Source organism: Nematolebias whitei, chromosome 3, assembly GCF_014905685.2.
Source record: "Nematolebias whitei isolate Nwh7 chromosome 3, NemWhi1, whole genome shotgun sequence".
Classification (NCBI taxonomy): Eukaryota; Metazoa; Chordata; class Actinopteri; order Cyprinodontiformes; family Rivulidae; genus Nematolebias; species Nematolebias whitei.
The window spans coordinates 3,939,353-3,959,526 of NC_056500.1; the positions used below are offsets into that span (position 1 = coordinate 3,939,353).

General features: G+C 37.0%; 1 protein-coding gene across 1 annotated transcript in view; it reads left to right on the forward strand.

The window, feature by feature from the left end:
• The window catches only part of si:ch73-60h1.1 (calcium/calmodulin-dependent protein kinase type IV), a 44,568-nt gene that overhangs the window by 16,449 nt on the left and 7,945 nt on the right, over positions 1-20,174 (forward strand). The window contains exons 2-5 of the mRNA XM_037697891.1: positions 5,702-5,780; positions 6,613-6,675; positions 10,090-10,172; positions 13,403-13,475. Coding sequence (XP_037553819.1) covers positions 5,702-5,780; positions 6,613-6,675; positions 10,090-10,172; positions 13,403-13,475 — 298 coding nt within the window. The remainder of the gene's footprint in view (positions 1-5,701; positions 5,781-6,612; positions 6,676-10,089; positions 10,173-13,402; positions 13,476-20,174) is intronic.

A 20,174-nucleotide genomic window follows, 5' to 3' on the forward strand; every position in this document is an offset into this window, starting at 1 on the left:
AATCCATCCATCCATCCATCCATCCATCCATCCATCCATCCATCCATCCATCCATCCATCCATCCATCCTTCCATCCATCCATCCATCCATCCATCCATCCATCCATCCATCCATCCATCCATCCATCCATTATCTTTTACCTGCTTCTTCCATTTTGGGTCACGGGGGTCGTCGGTGCCCATGTCCAGCAATCACTGTGCGAGGGGCGGGGGACACCCTGGACAGGTCGCAAGTCCATCACAGGGCCGGCTTATTATTTGTTTTATACAAATCTTTATAATAATTTTCAAAGCATTTAATTATTTCAAAGATATTGCTCTCTACTTTATCCTCTTTATTTTTAATCATCTTAATAGTTTTCTCCTGTTCTTGTTTTCTTATAAACCAGCTTAGCGTTTTTCCAGTCTTTTCACCATTTTCCAAATATTGGTATTTCATTCCAGCCATCTGAGCTTCAGCACTCAGCAGATTATTACATTTCAACCTCTTTTGAGTAAATAAATAACGTACTTGTACATCACTAATTTGGGAATGTTTGTTCATCAAATGTGCAATTTCTTCCTCTAGTTTAGTACCTTTATTGTTGTTCTTTTCATTGATTGGTTGTGTACCCCTCCTGAAACCTAATAGGAGGTCTAGATTTATAAGGTTCATGGTCAGATCGTACACCATTTATATATAGTCTTTGGTTTGACTTTATGGTCTATGGTCAATAGACTAATAAATAGAGTCTATTGGTCTATGGTTTGACCACAGACAAATATATATATACAGGTAATCTCAATCTGTGATCAAACCAAAGTTAATTTGTTGATCTTTTCTTTGACTGACTGTGTACCACTCCTTATATCTAATGTGGTTCATAGTCCAATCATAGACCATTTATATATGGTCTATGATTTGACCTTTTGGTCTATAAGCAATAAATAGAAAATTTTATATGGTTTATTGGTCTTTGGATTGACTATAGACCAATATATATATAGTCTCAATCTATGATCAAACCATAAACTTGTTGTTACATGGTCTCTGGTCAAACCATAGTTAATTTGCTGTTCTATGGTCTTTAACATGTAATCTGCCATTAACCCCATCTAATCCATCAGAGGTGAGTTGTCTTAAAGGGCAGAAAGAGTGGAGAAATGGGGTGGCCATGCCCTTTTTGACAGTCAGCCATAAATAATATTTAAACAGCGTGCAGGAACCTGGAAGTTTGAGCCTGAACGGGACCAGCGGTCATGTAGACTGGTTACAGTGCAAGTTCTAGTACATGTAATGGGACAAAATGTGGGATTAGAACACGTACATTGTGCCATGATTACATTACTTAGGTTTTATTGAAGTAAAACTAGTTACATGCAGCATCAAAATGTATTAATGATCAAATTAATGCCTTCATGCCATTTTTTAATGAAATGTATAAAAATATATATTTGTAGCTTCTGAGTTAGTTTCAGCAACATTTGTCTTTATGAGTCATTAAGTTAGTTAATCTCATCGGTTCAGTGGCGTCAGACCCCTCCGGACAGTCAACACAGATTGTGAGGCCAAGTGTGTTACGATTAATGGGAAATAAAAGGGGCAAAAATGTTCTCACATTTAGAGATTATCTCTTATCTCAGTTGTTTGAACTTCCAGGAGAAATATCTGTTCTTGTTAGAAAAATGCAAAAATCCAAAAACACACAATTAAAAAAAAAGTATAATTTGTCTTTTAACTATTACTGTCTAGTATATATAGAAAAAAATGTGACTTTTTCTTCTGAATTTCTTCTGTAAATCAAAACTGAACAAAATTTAACTAATCTGAAATTAGGTACCTAAAAATACTTAATGTACTATACAGTTTTTGAGCACATTATTTGAATAAAAATATTATATTTTTATTAATTTAACATTAGTGTTATTTTTTGTTAAAATAAAAATCATTGGCTAAAATTAAATTTATTGCAACAAAAATTTTTCCTATATGACTAAATTTGTATTAAGTTTCTTGTGATTCAAAAACATATCAAAGACTTAACAACAGCAGTTTTGTAGGGCAAAGATATTTTTCCTTACCCTCCTGCTGCCCTTGGGTCAAATTAATGCACCAGGCCTAAAATACTGGTCAATTTTTAAAGCAATTAAAAAATATATATTTATTCTTATGCAACACAAAAAAAAACTACTAATAACATCACAGAAGGGCACTACGGTGGACCAGTGGTTAGAGTTGTCGCCTCACAGCAAGACGGTTGAAGTTTCAACTCCCGGCTTTTATGGGTTGAGTTCACATGATCTCTCAGTTCTCGTGTGGGTTTTAAAAAAACATTCATGTAGATTAACTTATAATTCAAAATTGTCCCTTGGTGCGGGTGAGACTGAATCAGTATGTGTCCTTGTGATGGACTGGAGACATTTCATACCCATCTGCTCACTACAGACTCATGTTCAGGCTGCTGTTTAATATACTGTATTATTTTACATTAATAGTGTTAAGTATAAATCTTAGATGCTTGTATACTGTTTCTTTTTATACTTTATATTGTTGCTGTTTGTGGGTGTAACTAGGACCTTGGGTACACAATTTCGTTCCACCTCATGTACCACATGTGATGCAAATGACAGTAAAGTACCTTGAACCTGGACTTCCAGGTGTCCTCCACCTCAGCACCAGTTATTCACGACCCTGAAAAGAAAAAGAGGATAAAGAAAATGGATTAATACAGAAATTATATAACTTAGTGCATCATTTACAGATGAAACTTTTTAATAAATTATTCAAATTCTTAAAAGAGCTTTAACTGATGTCAAATAGTTTTCATATTTTAGGTGGGTTTTTTTTTAATAAGACACTTCATTTTTAAATAGTGATATTTTGAATGCCGTTTTATTTGCGATACCAGTGAAGGGTTCAAGTGCCGCCTCCACTCACAGACCTCATATTTACTCTTCTGTGTTTGTTTGTTTGTTTGTTTGTTGTGCAGCCAGCGTAAACACAAATCAAATCCAAGCGGAACCAGCTCCCTCAGTAGTTCATAGGGTTTTTGTTTACTGTTTACATGTGTTTACACTTGGATTTGATGTAGTGTTTGTGTACACACACAACACGCATCATGTTTGTGCACGCTGCTCGTGTCTCGGGAAGCATGAAACGGTAAACCAATGTCAGCGGCAAATTCTGACGCGCTGCCACCAGCTCTGTGACAAGGTGTCCTGTTGCCATGGAGACTGACCAGGACTCTTTCTGTGTTTGTGCATCTCGTTGCTTTTCAGATGGATCTGTTGCCTTCATCTGTCCCTGCAGAATACCAGACCCCGACTTCCCTGCCCTTCTTAAAACTCACATACACACAGACACCTCACCCTGATGTCATGCTTTCATCACTTCATCACCATCAAAACAGTCCTGAACTCACATAAATCTAAAATTAACCTAGTCAAAAACAAATTATGTTGATAAAAATAGCAGATTTATTTATGTCCTCATAATGCAGAAAGTCCTCGGATCATCAAACTACAGACTCAGGTCCCCGTAATGCTGTAAAACAAGAACAGATGTGTACATTAGCTTTAAGCCCCTTGATTTTCTGCATATTACTGAACCTCATAAGGACCCTGAAATGTTGTAAAGAACTGTAAATTCATGCATGAGCTAAGAAAAACTGCAGTTCAAGTGAAACTAGCATTCATTTCAGTAACACACATCACTTGCTGCCTTGCATGCTTGAACAAAGATTTAATTCAATCTATTAGAGCTCTCTCAAATAACTCTGAGCTACCACCACAATTAATTTTAGCTCAGTATTTGTAAAAGCCGAATGGGTTATAGTCATTTTAGTGTTAACTCAATCAGCTGTGACAGTCATCTTTATTAAGATTGAATCAATTGTAGTACATCCATCCATTACAATTTAAAAAGTTTCAGTAAAATTGTGCCACTGTTCTTGATATTTTGCTAAAAGACAGACACACTCATGCAAAAACATTATTGCTTGCTTCTTGCCTTTTGCTGGTGAAATCAAGTCATTTTGAAATGACAAAGAACAATGTAATTACATCATTGGCATTTTGCTCATGTTTCAGTTATTACACGTTATTAAAAAACACATCAAGAATACAGAAAATAAATTATTTTATGCAGAATTCCTAGAGTTTGTTGGTCTAAAAGGTCCTCCAGCACATTCTGAACCAGATTTTTTAAAGGATTCTGGTTTAATCGCAGGTCTAAATTATTATTTTATCCATTGATACTTGTGGTATAGATTACACTGCCAGCATCTCTTTGACCGAAGCGGAAACCAAAAATCTGTTTTAAATCAATAAAGTCAAAAATAAGAATATGCAGTGGTGGACAAAACCCAATGCAGAACAGGATTTATCTCTGGTATAGTGAGATTTTATTTTTTTATTTGTATTTCACCTGTTAAAATTGACATTTCACTGTGAGGAAAAAATAAGCAAAAACAAAGCCTTTATTTTTGTTTTATTCCTGTGACTTTTGTAACTGATGTGTTTGCAGCGGATGGTCACATTTAAATTGTACAATGAGAACAAACTATTTTCTTGTTGAACTTGATGGGCTTGTTTGTGCCAGCATATAATTTGCACCTAATCTAAAGATGTTAAAAGAAGGTGTAAATATTGTGATTATTATGGAGCCGAAAAGAAAAGCTACATAATTTTGCTTGTTGCTCTCACAGCACAGCTCAAGCCATATTTATATTCTGGTTATGTCCTTCAGCACATTTTGACCTAGATTCATCAATGATGCAGGTGAAAACTAGAGTTTAAAAAACTTCAACAAAGCTTGTTTGTTGTAGGGCTGTCAACGTTACGTTAATGATTAACTCGTTAATATTACATAATGCAGATTAATCATTACTACGCTGTTGTTTTGATAACATACACGACACTTAATGAGACATTTGAGTTAACATTTATAATTTAATGTTTGAAACAAGAATGACTTCTGTAAACCTTGCTGAGCATGAAAACAAGGAAAACTGTTTGGTTTGACAGTAAAACATTTTTTTCAACATTTTATGAAAACCTGCATATTTACATTTCAAGCTTACAAAGTTCAGCATAGAGATTAACCAGGGTGTGATTAATCTGATTAAATGTTTTAATCGATTGACAACACTATTTCAAAGGTAAACAAAGTGTTACTTTTTAAATCCGTTGAAAGATTTTCTTTAAAATGTCCCCATCTTCAAAAAGTGCATCACAAAATAATGTTGGCCTTTTTCTGGGGCATCATCCTCCAAGTTCTGACCCAAGGTCGTATTATAAACCACAGACTTTCCCTGAAGTTACAGGCGTATCATCACGTCTCTCTTGTAAATGAGTCCCCGAGGCTCAATGGGACTAACCTGTATAAATAAAGGTTGGATGAAAAATAATGAAGTAACTTTACCAGTGGAGAGTCTCCTGAGTCTGTTTAAATAAGGAAATATTTTTAAAAGCAGGGTTTGTCCAGAGAAAAGGTTGCTGAAGTGTTATGGTGCTTCCATAGGTTCCTGCTGTGGAAACACACCTTAAGTTATGTTTTATTTTATTGTTACCATCAGGAAGAACCAGAGGATGATGAATTATTGTCAAAAGTACACAATAAAATGGCCTGCTTTAGTAGAAAAAATACAAACAACAACACTGTTGACGTTTATTTCTTTCATACATGACATGCATGTTTTTTTGTTTTGTTATTTTTCTCCAGAGGAGCAACATCCATTGTGTATCGCTGTGAGGAGAAACAAACACAGAAACCCTACGCCATCAAAGTTCTGAAGAAAACGGTCAGTCATCTGGCTCACTGTCCAAGCCAGCAATAATTGAGCCAAAACATTACAACCATGCTGAAATGGCACAACTAGGAAGATTCAACTGGTAATTTACAGTTTGTAAGCTCTCAGAGACCACATAGACATCGAAGAAACAAGACAACCAAAAACTGTGCAACATCAACAACAACCTATATTTTCTGGTCCAATGACTTTTTGTCAGCTGTCATATTGGTCCTAAATGGGACTGACTAAGACCAAACCATAAAAATGTTGAGAAAAAGATCCATTTTGTTTCCCCAATAATAAAGGACCTACGCTCTAGTTTGAGACCAATGACTTTATTCATTTTTTAAGCCAAACTCCTTATTTACTTTGTAACCCCCCTATCCCTTTTAAACAAGGGATAGGTGTAAAATTCTACTGTAAAATGGGACACCCCTTTAAGAAGAGATACATTTGATTGTAAACAGACACATCATCTATAGGCCGATATATCTGTAACTACTCATCAGGCAAACAACAGATATCTGCTATTTTTAAATATTGTTAATGAAGACTGACAAACATACAAAATATATCAGACATTACAATGATTGTTGTGGCAACATAATAATATCAACTGTGAAAAGTACCCTACATCACAAAAATAATTAGGACAGCCATACATGTCCACAAGTAATACATGTCCAAAACATAAAGGGACTTGGCTGAATGGTATGGGGGAGGGGAGAAATGGGATTCAGACTTAGACACAATGTTTTGGCTTGTGAGGGTAAAAGACATGAAGTTGTTGGACCATATTTCTTTATTTTGCCGGAACATAAAACTGTTTCTTCTGTTTCAGATCGACAAAAAAATAGTTCGCACTGAAATTGGCGTCCTGCTGCGTCTTTCCCATCCAAACATTGTAAGTATGTGTATTTATGTCCATTTGACTCCAGATTCACAGCTTTACTGTTCCTTAGTGGGAAATTTTGATTTAACAATGATACTGAAACACACCAAAACAATAAAAACAAAGAAAAACAATAAACAATCAAAATACATTACAACAGGATTTTCAATTATTAAAACAAAAAACCAACTTGAATTAAAATAATCAGGACACATGAACAGTATCTCTGACTCAAAAGAAAAATAATAAATCTCTGAAAGTTAAAACTAGCATTTCTTGAAGGAATACATATTGCCCATTGTCTTTTATGCTAAAGTTTTTAACAAAGATTTTGTGTGATCTGGTAGTACTCAGAGCCCGTGTTGGAGAGCTCGGCTACTACCATTCCAAATTTTAGCTCAATATCTATAAATGCCTTAGTTGTTTCCATGTTTGTGTTGGCTCTTGTTTTAAGACTGTGGAAGACTAATGTCCAACATGTTTTGCAGTTTATTAGTTTGTTGTATTGTGATGTTTTAGAAAATTACAGCAAGTTGTTTTCAAATCTGTAGAAAAAAGTGTCTGTCACTTAAGAAATGTGCCTTAAATATATGTAAGATTAAACTGAGGCAAGTTGTAAGTCTGTAAAAGATATGCCCAAGTCAATTCAGGGAACTGTGGAAGACATGGATTCATTATATTTTATGCATCAAGATCATTACATCATATATTGAGTGATTCAAAAGAACACTCCATATGTGAACTCGAATATACTATGAGTACTTGCAAATAAGAATGTTTTATTTAGACTAGTCAATCTTAATATCTTTGCTTCCTGGAAGCTGATTGGCTCGTAGGTTCATACATGCACAAATCAGGAGCCCCATGTAGATATACAGTATACTCCTTGTTTAGCATTGGAAGACCGACGCACCTTCTGCAGACTCAGCATAGACTGTTGAATTTGTGCTTTTCAGATGCATTATTTCCTATTTTTCTTTTATTCCTTCTTTTTAACAAGTTACCACAAAAGACAGTTACCTTGTTTAATTTTTGAGTCTGCCTTTAATTTGGAAAATCCCCCACAAAGTCCAGTCCAGGCTGAGTGTCACTACTTCTGCAGAATATTTGAGGTATTTGAGGAAGACTAGTTCAAGTAAGTTTTAAGTAATTAAAAGACTACTTCAAATCATCCCCCTTTTTTCCTTCAAAAAGTAGTTCAAATTTTTAAATGTCCATTTAAATGTAGATGACTACACTGTGCAAAACTCAAAACAGAGGTCTAAATTCAAGTTATAAAAGACCAAGTAACCTTGTTTCGTAAACATTTTCAAGTCAGGTTTGCAAGTCTCTTAAAAAATACACATCACAGTTTAACTGTCTAGATATGTAGCCAAAGTTGCACTTGTTTTAGAAAACTAGTGCAAGTTTTTTCAAGTATTTAAGGAAATGACACATCGATGCTTTAAGACAGAAGGAAACAAGTCACCCTGATGTTTTCCTGTGATAAAAAAACATCTGTATGTGAAATACTCCAGCCTTATTTTAAGCTTCTGCTTTAATAGTGGCACTGCACAGCATTTGAATATTGGTTTTTGCCATCAAATCCAAGCACATCTCTGAATAATCACTTTAATTTATGGTCATACTTTCTTTATTCTCTCTTATAGCATTCATTTAACGACTTCAATTTCAGCAAAATGACCTGATTAGAATATAAACAATCACTTCAGGTCTAATAACATCAAAGATGTATCTCTAAACCTTTGCTTTATTTGATATGCCTGGATCAATATCTCTTCAGCCTGTCTCCATCTCTGCGCAAATATAAAAATAACCCACGTTACAGAGGAGAAAGAGAAACATTTAATTTTTACATCAGTTTTTGCTAAATGTATAGGTATTATATAAAATAGATCTTCTGTTTGGTTGTGCAATATAACCTCTAATAACTTAAGTACGGGGATTATTGGTGTAGTTCTAAGACGGAAACGATTTGTTAAATATAGACTGCTTCAATAGCTCAGTGTTGTGCATTTCAGAGTATTAAAAACACCATATGGCTGTGCTAAAACGGCGCTGCAAAGGGTGCCTTGCATTGTTGCTAAGGTGTTGCTTTGTGGTTGCTGCCGAGATGTGAAGTTTCAGGAGTTATTTCTGGTTGCTGCAGTAACAGTTCGCTCATTTTGTTTCACTTCAAGACAAAGTGAGTCACAGCTGGAGCGAACGACCGACTCCAGTGTTGATGTCAGAATGTCTCATTTTCAAAGCAGAAATCTGTTTAAAGACACACTGATGTTATTAACTCTATGATAAAGTCATACACTTATTAACAAATAATAAATAAAACTATATAATGTTCTCCATTGACATTTTTTAAAACAATTATAAAAACCAAGCCCTCTCCGTAGATCTAAAAGCTCAGACATATTTCATAATAAAAGCATTATTCAAAGGAAGTGACAAGTCATTTTAACTTGTACTTATACCGTGAAACACTGTAAAAAAAAAATCCAGTATGACTTCAAGCTTTTTAACAGTGACCGATAATTTGAGGCTTAATTTCTAGTCTGTGTTTCTGCTCTGCATGTTTTGTTAAGAGTGCCTTCATGGAGTGACAGACACAAGGGTGTGGTGAGCACGGTGACCCCAGTGAGCGCCTGGCAGCAGCTTTACATTGATTTTGTTCTTGGTTCTCGTTACACATGTCCCACAGTTTGTGTCAACTTGGATTTTTACAAAAGGAAATCATAAAATCCTGTTGGTCTTTAGGGAAGAAAATTTGAACGATATGGGGAGTTTTAAGCAATATTTCTTCAAAAACATTAAAAAAAATTTCAATATGCATTGGTAGTTTATCATGAAACACCGCTGGCTTCCTAGTTCCAGGTGGACCAGCTTGCTCAGGTTGGTCCCACCTGCTTGAATCAAATCTAGCTGAGAAAGACTTCGGCTCTTTGTGACCTTCAGCAGGAAAACGCATCATGTGGTGTCATGAACGGGTACGGTCTTTAGCCTTGATGTAACAAACAGCCCTCGAGGATTTTTACACTCATTCTGAAATATATAATTTTCCCTCAGAGCCTCTCGTTGCATTTTTTTAAAATCTGTTTCCAATCTTGCAGATAAATTTAAAAAGAGTTGCGTCTAAATTTCCTTCTCACTGCAGATAAAGGGACTGTCATCATTTTGGTGTTACTGTATTTTGAGGGTTTTTTTTACTATCCTCTTGTTTTTGATGCCTTTACATAACACAGAAATAATTTTTAATTTAAGTATTCTTAAAAACGTTTAAAAAAAGTTTTAAGGGTTTCAAAGGAACCTAAAGTTTGAATTTGACAAATCATATAAAATCCATGACTACTACACACAAATAAATGCAACATACACGGCCAAATCCAAAACTGGTTTCTAACAAAGACCTGTTCTTTAATGTGTGTGACTCAGATCCAGCTGAAGGAGATCTTTGAGACGGACACCGACATCGCGCTGGTGTTGGAGCTGGTGACCGGAGGAGAGCTGTTCGACCGGTAAGAACGCACACAGTTCAGCTGCTGTTTTACTGGTTTATCGATTTGTAGAAGGTGCCTTCTTTAGGCTACGTTCACACTGCAGACACTTGGGACTCATATCTGATTTTTTTCAGGACAGTCTGAATGTGACACCTTATTCATCCATCCATCATCTTCAGCTTGTTTTAAAGTCAGGTCTTAGGGGCTGCAGATTGAGCAGTTATATCCAGACGTCTTTCCACAGCCACCTCTTCCAGCTCTTCTGGGAGGACTCCGAGGTGTTTCCAAGGCCAGCTGAGAGACGTAGTCTCTACTGCATGTCCTGGGTCTTCCCTAGGATCTTCTTCCAGTTAAACATGCCTGGAAAACCTCCCTTTGGAGGTGTTCTAGCGATCATCCTCCCCAGATGTCTAAACCACCTCAACTGGCTCCTCTGGATGTGGAGGAGCAGCAGTTCTACCCCGAGTCTTTCCTGGAGAACTGAAGTTCTCACCTTATCTCTAAAGGAGAGTCCAGCTACTCTGCAGAGAAAATTATTTTAGACCTCTTGGATCCATAATCTTGTTCTTTAAGCCACAACCCAAAGTTCATGACCATAAGTAAATGGTAAATGGACTGTACTTATATAGCACTTTTCTATCTAGTCAAGATACTCAGTGTTTTACACAACCTGTGCCCTCATTTACCCATTCATACATCACTCTACTAGAGCTCTACAAAGCTAATCTGAATCTGTAGAGAATAATCAGTGCTTTAGATCACAATCATGCACCGATGGGACACACATCGGAGACAACGAGGTGTTCAGTGTCTTGCCTAGGGACACTTCAACATGTGACTGCTGGTGGAATCAAACCCCCAACTTTCCCATTGGAGGACAACTGCTCTAACCACTCTGCCACAACTGCCCCTATAAGTGAAGTAAACAGAGAGCTTCTCCTTGTAGCTCAGTTCCTTCTTCACCACAATGGACCGGCACAGAGTCCACAAAACTGCAGAAGCTGCAACAATTCATCTGTGAAGCTCACGCTCAATTATTCCCTCACTGTCAACAAAATCCAGAGATACTTGAACTCTATTGAGACAGAACCTCACTCCCAACCCGCAGAGGCCAGTTTATCTTCTTCTGACTAATGTGACAATCTGATTTTATTTTCTTTTTTTCAAATTCTTACCCAGGTCTTTTTCATATGTGGTACTGAGTTGCAGTTTTTCAAAGTGACTGTAGTCTGAAAGGTCATGTCCTTTCATCAGACACTCTGCATGTCTTCAGCTACAGAACAGAAGTCCAGTTGCTTCACCTTTGTTCTGTTAATTTCCCATGTCCTGGATGCATGAGAATCTACAGCAACACCTTAACCTAATGTTAGTATTGGACTGTATTGATACATGATGAGATTGATAGTTGGGTTTGTTTTTACCTTCAGTCCGTCGCTCCCATTCCAAAAATGAACACTGCACCAGAGGAGCCATCAAGAGGCAAGATTAAATATGAGCACTCGACCAAACAAGCATGTCAGATAATTATTTAAATGGTTCTGATCGCACAACTTCTGAAGCACACATGCTAACATGTGTAGCATCCATATTTACTTCCTGAAACACAGTGTGCTGCGTGTGATGTCACGTCTACTGTGCATGCGGGTCGCCTCAGAACTGTAGAGTTCACACTGGAGTCTGATAAGGTCGCATTTTAAGGATAATATGAACGACCACGTAAAAAAATCAGATCAGAGCAAAAAATTGGAAATGAGCATTAAGACCTACAGTGTGAACGTAGCCAAAGTTGCAGGAGTTGCAGTGGTTGGTTTCTTCACTGAAGCAGTGTTAGGTTCAGGTGTTCCTGCTGTTGCCTGGTTTATTTGGTTGTAGAAGTTGCCATCATTTGTTGCAGGAGTTGCAGTGGTTAGTTTCCCTGCAGAGGCCACATTAAATTTAAGTGTTTCCACTGTTTCAGATTTAGACCCAGGTGTTTGGGCTCTTTCATGCCTTTTCAGTTCCAGAAACAGACGTGTTTAGTTCAAACGTTGAGTCAGTTCAGGTGTTTCTGCAGTTTGGGTGGCTCGATAAGTTTCCATGTTAAGGTTAATGGTATTGTTGTTGTAGATTGTTTAGTTGCAGAAGTTGTAGCTGTTAACATTGGGTGGTTATATAAAACTTTGGGTGTTTTAAAATAAATACCATCTTTAAAACTCCACTTTTAACCTTTTAACCTGCTATTGTCGCCCTCACCAAGGTATTGTGCTTCCTGTTTGACTTTTAGTGCCAGTCACAGTAGCTTTTATTTTCTACATATCTGCAGCTCTACTAAGTTCACAACTCCTTTATGCCATGATCAACTCACAGGTATATTTCTGTTTAACAGTTTGATAAAATGATGTAAAGTATGTTTGCAGTGACAGAACTTTGACAAATAAAGTTATTCATATGTTTGAAAACAAAAACAAGAAGTTACCCCCCTGCATTCATTATCATTGGTGTATCCACCAGAGTGGAGGCTGAATAGGAGAAGGAAGCTGCACAAACTAAACCTAAATTAATGTGATCCATATTGAAGACACTCGTGGAACTCTAACAACCCCCCCTGCCCCCCGCCCCGCCACACACACACTTCCTCTCTGTGAACTTCACAAGCAATACATGATGTTTGTGCAGAAGCTGCTTGCAGAAATAAGCATGCTTCCATTGGTGCAGCTTTTTGGTTTCATAATCATCTAAAAAAATTGCAAAACTTGCTTCATCTCCTGCTCAAGCAGCAACTCCAACATGATGATTTTGAAACAATATTTACATTTTTATTCAGAATAATATCTATGTACGTATATATTATTCTGTCAGGCAACAGCAATAAGCATTTTGTGAATTACATTTAAAGTCTATGAAATAAAGGCAAAAGACAGATGGTAGAGTTGTAATGTCAAGGTGCAGTCTGAGAAAAAGTGGTGTAATTAGAATTTGTCTAATTATCAGTTGCAGAAATTTTGGCAGCTGAAAGCTGTTGGTTTCGTGACATATGTTGATATTTATGGGCTTCATGCGTCTCTAAATCATTGGTGAATTAAAGCTTTTTTATTTATTTATTTTTATTATTTTTTTACCCTTTATTTATACAGGTATTCTCATTGAGCCACGAGAACTCATTTTCAAGAGAGACCTGTTTAGGGAGCAGATGGGGGTTAAGGGCCTTGCTCATTGGCCCAGGGTGGGGCGAATTGTTTTATTGTTTTTCAATCGTGTTTTGCATCCAGGATTGTGGAGCGGGGTTACTACAGCGAGAGAGACGCAGCTCACGTCATCAAACAGATCCTGGAGGCCGTGGCGGTAAGATGCAACATCCATCCATCCTTCCATCCATCCACTTTCATCCATCCATCCATCCATCCATCCATCCACTTTCATCCATTCATTTAACCTTTATTTCTACGGGTTAGTCTCAGAGTCACAAGGACTCATTTACAAGAGAGACCTGTTTTAAACAAAGAACACAGATGAGGTACATACATCAATAAACATTCATATAAAATGAAACGTAAAGGAAGCGATATAAAACACAATAAAAAAACAGCTACATTATAAAACGGTGTAAAATAATAAAAACAGGAACATGTCTGCACTGATTTTTGCCATGAATTTAACAGTTGTTTAAAATCCCTTAGAGAGGTCAAAGCCGAGAGCTTCAGGTCTTTTTGCAAGGTGTTCCAGGAAACAGGAGCGGAGTAGGAGGAGGCCCTTTTGCCAAATTCGGTCCGCACTAAGGGAACACTGCAGGTAATAATGTCCTGAGAGCGCACGCTGTAGCTGCACTCATGCAGTGGCATGTAGGAGGAGATGTATGAAGGCATCAGACCAAGGAGTGATTTAAAGATGAAAATGTACCAGTGAGAGAGTCTGTGTGAAGTTAATGATGTCCATTTAACCAGTGAATACTGGGTGCAGTGGTGGGTACGATAGTTACAACCAGTTATGAATCTTAGTGCACCATGATAGACAGCATCCAACATCTGCAGGGTGCTTGTAGGAGCGTTCATGTAAATAATGTCACCGTAATCAATGGAGGGAAGGAAAGTCGCAGTTACAAGGTGTTTCCTAACATTCAGAGTTAGACAGGATCTGTTTCTGAAAAAGAAACCCAGTTTAACTTCCAGTTTCTTTACCAAGTTTTCAATATGAGGCTTAAAAGAGAGATGTGCATCGACCAAGATACCCAAGTATTTGTAAGAATGGAAAAACTCAATAGGAACACCATTTGTAAATAAAATAGAAGAAAGGACTGCTGGTACTGACTTTCTGTTTGAAAACAACATGCCTTTGGTTTTGTCAGTGTTTAGCACCAGTTTAAAATGGAACAAATCAGACTGGATGATGTTGAAAGCGGATTGCAAAAGCTGGAAAGCCTTAGCAACTGTTTTAGCTCGACATTACACTACTGTGTCATCAGCATAGAAATGTAAGGATGTGTCAGGGATGATCTGACCTACACCTACACATATGTACCTATGTAGATTGTGAAGAGGGTGGGTCCTATGGCTGAACCTTGTGGTACAGCATTGTTAACAGTTAGATAACTGGAAGAAGTACCATTATGTTGAATACATCACCTTCGATCTGAGAGATAGTTAGAAAACCAGCCAATTGTATGGTCTGAGAAACCATTGTCTGAGAGCTTATGAAATAAGATGTCGTGGTCCACAGTGTCAAAAGCTTTAGACAGGTAAAGTGCAGCACAATAATCCTTAGCATCCAGTGCTTCAACAACATCATTAAAAACCTCAGCTAAACAGTCATTGTGCTGTTTTATTTCCTAAAACCAGATTGATGAGAAGATTAGATGTTAAAACAATCCAAATATTCATGACTTGAGTATTTATCAATTTATCTAAAACCTTAGCTAGAATACAGAGTTTAGAAATTGGCCGATAGTTGTTCAGTATAGTGGGGTCTCCTCCCTTCAGTAAAGGTAGAACAAAAGCTGTTTTCCAAGCGTTTGGAACGATATTTTGGCTTATGGACAGACTAAAGATGTGGGACACTGGTTCTACAATGATATGAGCAGTCAGCCTTACGAAATAAGGAGGAAAGTCATTAGGGTCTGCAGTTTTTCTAGAGTCTAGACCTTGTAACAATTTATTAACCTCACTAACAGAGAACAGTGAAAATGAGAAGGTATGGTTTACTGAGGATTGACTTGTAGGAGAAATTTGATTTTGTTTGGCTTCAAGGAGAAGTAGTTGGTTTTCCATTAGTAACTGTGGCAAACAAGGAACTAGAGGCAACAAAATGTCTGTTGAAACAATTTAGAATCTCATGCTTATTTGACACGGGAACAGAGTTAACAAGTAATTGTAGTGGTAGGTTAGATGAATGGGAGCTGCCAGAAAGTGATTTGATGGTTTTCCAGAATCTTATATGGTCTTTGGAGGTCTGGGATAAAAAGTAATTACGCTTTGCAGCTTTAATGGAAGCTGTACAATGATTCTGTAGCTGAAGAAATTGCAGCCAATCAGTGTCTGAACTAGATTGTTGCTGTTGCTCAAAGCTGATCTTTCCTGTGCAGGAGATCAGCTAACGGGAGTAAAACAGGGGCTGTCTTGATCAACTTTTTTGCGCAGAGTATGTGTTGTGAATAACTCTCAGCTACCACAACACCAAATTTTGGCTCAATATTTGACAAAGTTGTAGCATGTTTGGTGCAAATGTTGATTATCTGTGGCACTCATCTGGAATCACATTAACTCCACAACAACGATCAGCAGATGTACATTTAATGTTTCTTGTTGTTGTTGTTGTTGCAGAGTTTTGTTCAAATCCAGTAACTCATGAGATATATTAGTAACAGACACAAGCACAGGCAATTACATGATCACCTACCATTTATAGTAGCAGGTGATTTCAAAATAAAAGCAGTAAATGAGTACAAACACTGCCTTCTACAGACAAACACAGAAACTACAGACAAGAGGTATAGATATTTATGCCTGTTTGGCAACTATGGATGTTGCTGTTGGTATCAGTTTAGCTGCTAAAGTTTCTGGTTGGTTTAGTTACAATAATTGATCAAGTTTTGTTGAAAATGCTGCAATTAATTTAGTTGTAGGAGTTGCCAGGGTGAGCGTCATCTTCTGCCTTCATTTCAGTGACAGTTGCTTATTTGGCAACAAGTTTTCGGGACCGTGATAATCCAGTTTGTTTGGCTTTTATGGTTCGGATCAAGGATCTATGTCCATCCTTAACGTTTCTCGTCACCAAACTTCACCTTTAAACCATCTGTTTTTAGACTCGGAGGTTTCATGGCTCCTGCAGGTTGTCAACCCAACGGTGTGAGCGAGAATAAAACACTTTATTAACACTTTAGGAGGTGATGAAAAGGGAGTTTTTATGGCACCAGATGAGCTGTTCAAAAGTCTCAGAGAAGAAACCGGTAGATATTTTTACAGAAAAACTGATTTTTTTGAATAACAGAAAAACATCACTCATCTCCAACAGAAGTCCGTCTTTCTGCGGCTCGTGTAGGTGTGAGCTCCTCATGCTGTTAGTCACAGACTTCTGTTTCTAAACAGAATTAATGAAACGTCAAAGTGACACAAATTCCTATTTCAAGTTTAGCATCGATTAAAAAAACCTTCTTCTGATACATTTATATAACAAAATTCTGTAAACAGCAATACAGACAAGAAAAACTGATGGATGTTAGTGATGATGAGGGAAATAACCTTTGGATTTTTAAAGTGAGGTTCTGTGGATCAGGGTCTAAACAACTAATATCTTACCTGTTGTAGATTGCTTCTTCAGAGACCTCAGTTTAAGTTCCTCTTTGATGTCACTTCCTGTTTCACTTTGGCTGCAACAAGTCCAAAAGAAAATATGCCAGTTAGGGGTAAAATCATGTGTTTTACGCCACCTTTCTTCAATATTAAGATGTTTTCATCTTTTTATACGCCCAGCGAAGGCGTATTACAGTATAGTCTGCATCCATTCATAAACTTTTTCTTGTCCCAACCATAACTTCTGCTCCGCTCAAGATAATTCAACAAAACTACATTCTCATGTATCATCACTAGACAGACTGTCACATACACTTTTCATCACCCCAACTTCAAGGTTAAGTTCACAAATCAAGGTCAAATCTTATTCAAGGCATTTGCTTGTTCAGCTGGTACTATAGATTGTTGCATAAGTTTGTCAAGGGGTGCATAATGTGCCATACATGTTCGTAAAAACTGTAGGAAATGTATGTCACAGGCACTTTAAATGACGAGTAATATGCCTTTCTGTAAGAACACTAAATTCATAAAAACATATTTTGGACTGTAATTAAAATTTTGTTTTCTTTGCACAATAAAACTGTCCATGTTTTCATTGGGACATTGTTTATACCCATTTACAGCATGTTAAAGGTCATTTCACTATTAATCCAATTAGTTAGATTAGATAAGATTAAATATAACTTTATTGATCCCTTGGAGAGATTTCTTCAGGGAATTTGACAACTCCTTCAGGGAAATAAAAAAAAAATGTTGATAGATGTAGTTTATTCTTGATGCAGTTACAAATCTTTAAAGTTTGCTGCTGGAATTCATTTAAAAGTATTTCTCAGTTGCCATCACAGAAGTATAAAGCTGGTCTTCTGTATCAGGACTTTGTGGTACGCTTCAAACTGCTATAAAACGATGATGTGTTCAGGGACTGTAGCGTGTTTCTGTGCTGCAGATCAACATCACGCTCACGTCTGACATGACAAATACAACCGCACAGTAATCCTAACACACACACACAGGCGTATGTTTTCTTGTTAAATGTAGGTCAGCTGTGGTCAGTGTGTGTGTGTTAATCCTCTCTGGTTTTAATCTGTTCAGCAGCAGGATGGAAGCTGCTGTTACATAAGAGACGTGCAGCCAGCGCACGTTGATGTGTTGTATGAGAACTTAGCTGCCTGCAACTCACATCAACTCCCACGTTTACAGAACACCTGAAACTAAACCTACACAGGAAAGCTGCTAACTGACTGGATCTGACACGCTGAACTGGATTATAACTGGACTGAACCAGAATCATTGGATCATAATCATAATCTGTGTGTTGAGATGAAACGTATTTGAATTGTTCATTGTCTGATGCTTATGAAGCAGTCACACTGTCGAGATCCATTTTTCTCCCTTACGTTTTTTGGCACGTAACTCTTTCCTCAAATTTTGTGTAATTTCAAAAATTCATAACTCAAAATGTTCAGCTCTTTCAGAACAATCCTGCATAGACTTTTGGTATTTGTGCAGCTGTACTGTTTGGAATATTTTTCTTATTTTGAAAAAATTAACGCCACTTTCTTTGCATCCTTCAAACCTTTAGTGCCGTTTACCCTTTACTGCTCCCTTTGGCTTTTTTCCTGCTTCTTTATGCTAATTTTTTAGCTTTCTTTAGCTCCTTTCAGCTCCTTTGCGCTAAATTCAGTTTTCCCTGCTTTTTCAGCTACTTTTTAAGTTTTTTGTGTGTGAAATTTTAGCATTTTTTCCTTATTTCAACCTTTTGCCTTTCTATTAGTTTCAACTTTCTATGCTCCTCCCAGCCATTTCTGCCAGTTCTAGCTTTTTTGACCTTTTCAAACAATTTTTTTTTGCTAATACAAGTTTTTGTCTGCTTATTTTATATTCAATTTATGCTGTTTTAAGGTTGGGTTTTTTGTAATCTTGCAATATTTGCCTGTTTCAGCTTATTCGGCCCATTTCTGCTACATTCAGCTTTTTCTACACATTTCTGCAAATTGTCTCCTGCTTTCCACTTTTATTCTGCTTTCAGCAAATATCAGCGGTAAAATTTGATTTGCATTAACAGTTCAACAATGAATCCTTTTCAGCCTGGTTTCAACTCTTTCAGCAGCTTTCAACAAAACATAATTCAACAGTAAGAATTCACGCTGTGTTTTTAAAGGGAATGACATTTATCTAGCTTTATTTGAATTATCGAAAAACACATGGACCTCATGTGAGAAAACATGTTAGCATACTTTGAAGGCATGCATGTCACCCTCTGTATGCTAAAGCTAACAAAAAAAAACATGTTGCGTGATCCATCAGTAAAAATCAGTGGTGCTTCCAGAACTGTTTCAATGGTCCCACTGAAAATCCTGGAGTGGCACCAAAACCAAAAGCCAATCAAGGATTTGAAAGCCTCTGCAATAAATTATAAAATAAAAAAATAACTGACATGATATTTTAATGATTTGTATTCTTATATACATATTTAATGTCATAAATTGTCTGTACATTAGGTGTTTTGTCCTTTTTTTTTAACAATCTTTAATTTGAAGGAATCCATTTAACAAAACATTTATGAGAAACAAGTTTTCTCAAGTGTAAAGACACTTCTTTTAATGAAAAAAACATGTTTATTTGCTTGTTGCTGTGAACTATTGTGAACAAAAATAGGTTTAAAATATCCAAAATGGTGAATATAAGGACAAAACACAGCAGTGTCTGCTCAAAGGGGCCTGTTGGGTACACCATATTTTTAGGGCTGTCCATTTCCCCTTTGACACCCCCCCCCCCCCCCCCGGTGGCGCCCTGGTAAAAATAGCAGCGGATCCACTATAAACATTTTTATTTTTCTTTGTGTCCTCACAAAGAAAAAAGTCCCCATATTGATAAACTATAAACCAACCACGTCCTCACAATGCTGTAAAACAAGTACAGGTGTTTTAGTGCTCGTCCAACTTGTGCATTTTACTGAACCTGGTGACGGCCATCTTGAACCAGGTTGCCTGCAAATGCTAGAAGAACAAAAAGTTCCCACTAATCTTAGTTTCAGAGAAGACTTTGTGAAGGATGAACAGCTTTTTGGGAAACACACAAAAACAGATTCTGTGAATTGTTGAAAAGCTGAAACCTTTTACTGTTTTATCTAAACGTAACGGTTTGTCTTTACTTCACTGTGCTTCAATCTGTAAAATGAAACAGATGAGTTTATGATTTTGGTTAGTTTGCTGTCTGTAACTGAAGCATGTTTGCATCTTGTCCTCCTGACTCGTCA